Raw genomic sequence first — 3,336 nt, 5'->3', positions numbered from 1 at the left:
GCCCAGTATAACTAGACAACAATATGCACCACAGAGTAATATCCACCTCTATTTTTAAATCACAAAATATTCCCACACCTCTATTTTTAAATCACAAAATATTCCCAGAAAAGTGTCATAACATGTAATGCTTGGTTACACGATCTTTCATAGATTTACCGACATATGGCTGCTTGTCTTGTCAGAACTTTGAATTTTTAGATGGAAAATTCTCAATCACAATAGCCTTAGCCAAAGGACCTCAGATCATCACCCAAAGATTAAGAGGATTTTAATATACAGGGACTAGAAGTTTTAAGAGCTTTACATCTACGTATGTTCAGTTGTTTCTCAGATATATGTATATTCATGTTCAACAAGCAAAAACACACATCTCAAGAGAAATAAACATGTATGATTGAATTTTCAAACATAGCCCTCTTTGTATGACCCAGATTCATCAATACTGTGAATAGAGTCTGAGTAAAGTGTAGAGGAATTACAAGATCGATTTTATTTTATTTTTATTGCTTTTTTAATTATCATCTAATCAGTTGGTTCGTGTCATTTTTGTATTAATTTGTTCTGCTATATGTGGGTTACTGTAAGATTCATTGTTACTTTTCCCTGTAACAAATTAAACGAATTAGCATATTCTTTTATTCTGGACAACTATAGGGGAACTGATGCATCTTTATGATCAAGAATTTGAAACAGATACATGATAAAGTAGAAAAAGAAAGCTATTCCTGCCTAAAGAAATAAGGAAATTGGCCAAAGATTCCACACATTTACCTCATTTTTCACATTGAAAAATGAAGACAGATGAGCCCAAAACACATGCGTCCACCAACAACTATTGATCAGGATAGCCACTCAATGTACATTCAAACTTCCATTCTTATCTGCACTCATCAAATACTTCACAAATTGATTAATATGTTTATCAGAGCTTCCACCTTCACTAACTGCTTCCCTAGCCAACTTCTTCCATTTGCTGGCATTCCTTCTTATCTCTTCACTTCTATCACCCTCCATCACAACCTTCAAACTACTCACAAATTCCTGCTTCCTAACAATTCCATTATCATCCTCCTTGGGCCACAATCCCACCTCCCAGATTTCATCCAAAAATTTAGCATCAGGCAACTGATCAGCCCATTGTGGCAAACACAAAACAGGAACACCAAGGCTAAGGCTTTCAAGGGTGGAATTCCAGCCACAATGAGTCACAAAGCAACCAGTGGCTTGGTGAGCCAGCAATTCAAGTTGGTTGCACCATGCCACAATCAGACCCTTATCTTTTACTAAATCTCTGTATCCACAAGGCAATTTACCCTGCTCAGATTCTCTTAAAACCCACAAGAAATTCACACCACTTTCCTTCAACCCCCAAGCCACCTCTTCCACCTGTTCTGCTGTCAATGAGACCATGCTTCCAAAGGAGATGTACACCACAGACCGAGGAGCCTTTTCTTCCAACCAATCACTGCACTCTTCGTTCAGTGGCTTCCATAGACTTGCTCCATACCCTTTGTCCCCTTTAATCCTCCCGTCCAAGTATGCAGAAGGGACCATAGGCCCTATCATCTTCGCCGGAAAGAGCTCCGTCAAGCCCACCACCACCTTTCACAAGGAAACAATCATCAACAATGTCATAATCTCATAATGAATCAGACAAAGAAAATATACTAAACAAGAAAAGTCAACAACTCAAGATTCTTAACCAAAAAAGTTTGATAAACCATTAAGCCGTGTCCACAACAAACAAAAAGACATTTAATACAATCATCTATGCAGAGTCAGAAAATACGATACAAGTAAAATGTTCTTCAATTTTTGGAACTAATCTTATTTAATAGGTCCTTTTCCACCTTTTTCCCTTTTCTTCATCTTTTAACTTGAAGTTTGGTTCTGCTCCACTTTTTCTTTCCGTCTTATTTTTAAATTGTAGATTCCGTCTAAATTTAAAAGAATAAATGATTAACTCTGATTTAATCTCTAAATATATATAAAGAGTGCAATAATTAGGTCTATCCTGTATGTTTAGGGACTAAAGTACAGTATTTACCCAAAGTTAAAAAGTTTTCCTCGATGATTCTTTTAGATCAGACATAAAGTCAAAGTACACGGACCAGCGTCAAATATTCACCTAAAATGACAACTTTCAGGATTTATTAGGTGTGGCAGTTAACTAAAATAGAGTAATAATAAGGTAAATAAAAAGAAAAAAAAATTCTTTTAACAATATTTTTTAATAATTTTTTTCCGTTCCTACTTTATAAAAAAAGTGTTGTGAAATATCATCGTCCAAGTTCAAAACAACTTCACCCACGTCAACATTTAGGTCACCAAACCAAAAGTACATGAATTGAGCCTGTACCTCGCTTTCCAATGTTTGAAAGGTGTTGATGAACATCCAATCCGCTTTGTCCAAGTTAGAGAACTGATTCAACTTCATGGCCATGTAAGCGGGGTAGCTCTGTGGGAACCTCACGAAACTGGGGAGAGCACGGGAATCCAAGGGAGGAAGCCCAGGAACTCGAAGAGGAAGGTCTTCCGCGCCAACAGGAACCTCAATTAAGCCACGGTGTATGCGGCAGAAAATGCTGCACACCGCCGCAGAGTTGGTGAAAAACGCTGCCCCATAAACGCCATGCTCCTTGGCCACCTCGAGAGCCCACGGGAAGAACGAATCATACACAATGCAGGTGATTGGGGAGGGAGTTTGGTGGTACTTCTGTATGAGCTGGGACAGTGTCCTGGAACCGTTGGTTCGGAAGGAGGAGAGAAAGAGTTGAACGTCGTTGTTGGCCTCGGCGAAGCCGGCTCTGTCGAAGCCATCGGAGATGGGTTCGACGGTGATGTTTGGGGCGGCGATGGAGTTGGCGGTGTAGTGGGTGGTGGCAACAGTGGCTTTTACGCCCTTGGAGGCTAACCGCTTGGCGAATTGGAGGAGGGGGTTGATGTGGCCTTGGGCTGGGTATGGCAGAACAAGAACGTGCACGTTGCTCAGACTCTGCTGAACCATATTTTGTTTTTGTTTATTATTTTTGTTCTTGTTGTATGAAATGGAATACCATGATTTTGCTTTCTTCAACACAGTATTTATAGCCACGGAGTGGGACCGGATTTCTAAATCGGCTGGCTTTGAAATCAAACGATGTATTTTTTATTTTTTTAAAATTTCATACAATTTATTTTGTTTTTAAATATAATTTTCTTAATCATATAGTTTCAAAAATATTACATGTTCTTTTTATAATATAATTTATTTTAATTTTACATTTGTAACTTCTTATTAGTGTACCTTTTTTAACTATAAATTCGATTACACACACTAACACTGTCGACAAG

The 3,336-nt window shown here is 38.3% G+C and overlaps 1 protein-coding gene across 1 annotated transcript; it reads right to left on the bottom strand.

Annotated features, from left to right (window-relative positions):
• Nucleotides 1-654: 654 nt before the first annotated feature.
• On the bottom strand, nt 655-3,094 carry LOC106754697 (UDP-glycosyltransferase 74B1). Its single transcript, XM_014636753.2, has 2 exons — nt 2,363-3,094; nt 655-1,605 (listed from the first exon to the last, which is right to left on the bottom strand). Exons 1-2 carry the CDS (start codon nt 3,008-3,010, stop codon nt 856-858), a joined length of 1,398 nt encoding a protein of 465 aa, XP_014492239.1. The 5' UTR covers nt 3,011-3,094; the 3' UTR covers nt 655-855.
• Nucleotides 3,095-3,336: the final 242 nt, after the last annotated feature.

This window comes from Vigna radiata, unplaced genomic scaffold (genome assembly GCF_000741045.1).
Source record: "Vigna radiata var. radiata cultivar VC1973A unplaced genomic scaffold, Vradiata_ver6 scaffold_207, whole genome shotgun sequence".
Taxonomy (NCBI): domain Eukaryota; kingdom Viridiplantae; phylum Streptophyta; class Magnoliopsida; order Fabales; family Fabaceae; genus Vigna; species Vigna radiata.
This window is presented reverse-complemented; position numbering and strand designations above follow the sequence as displayed.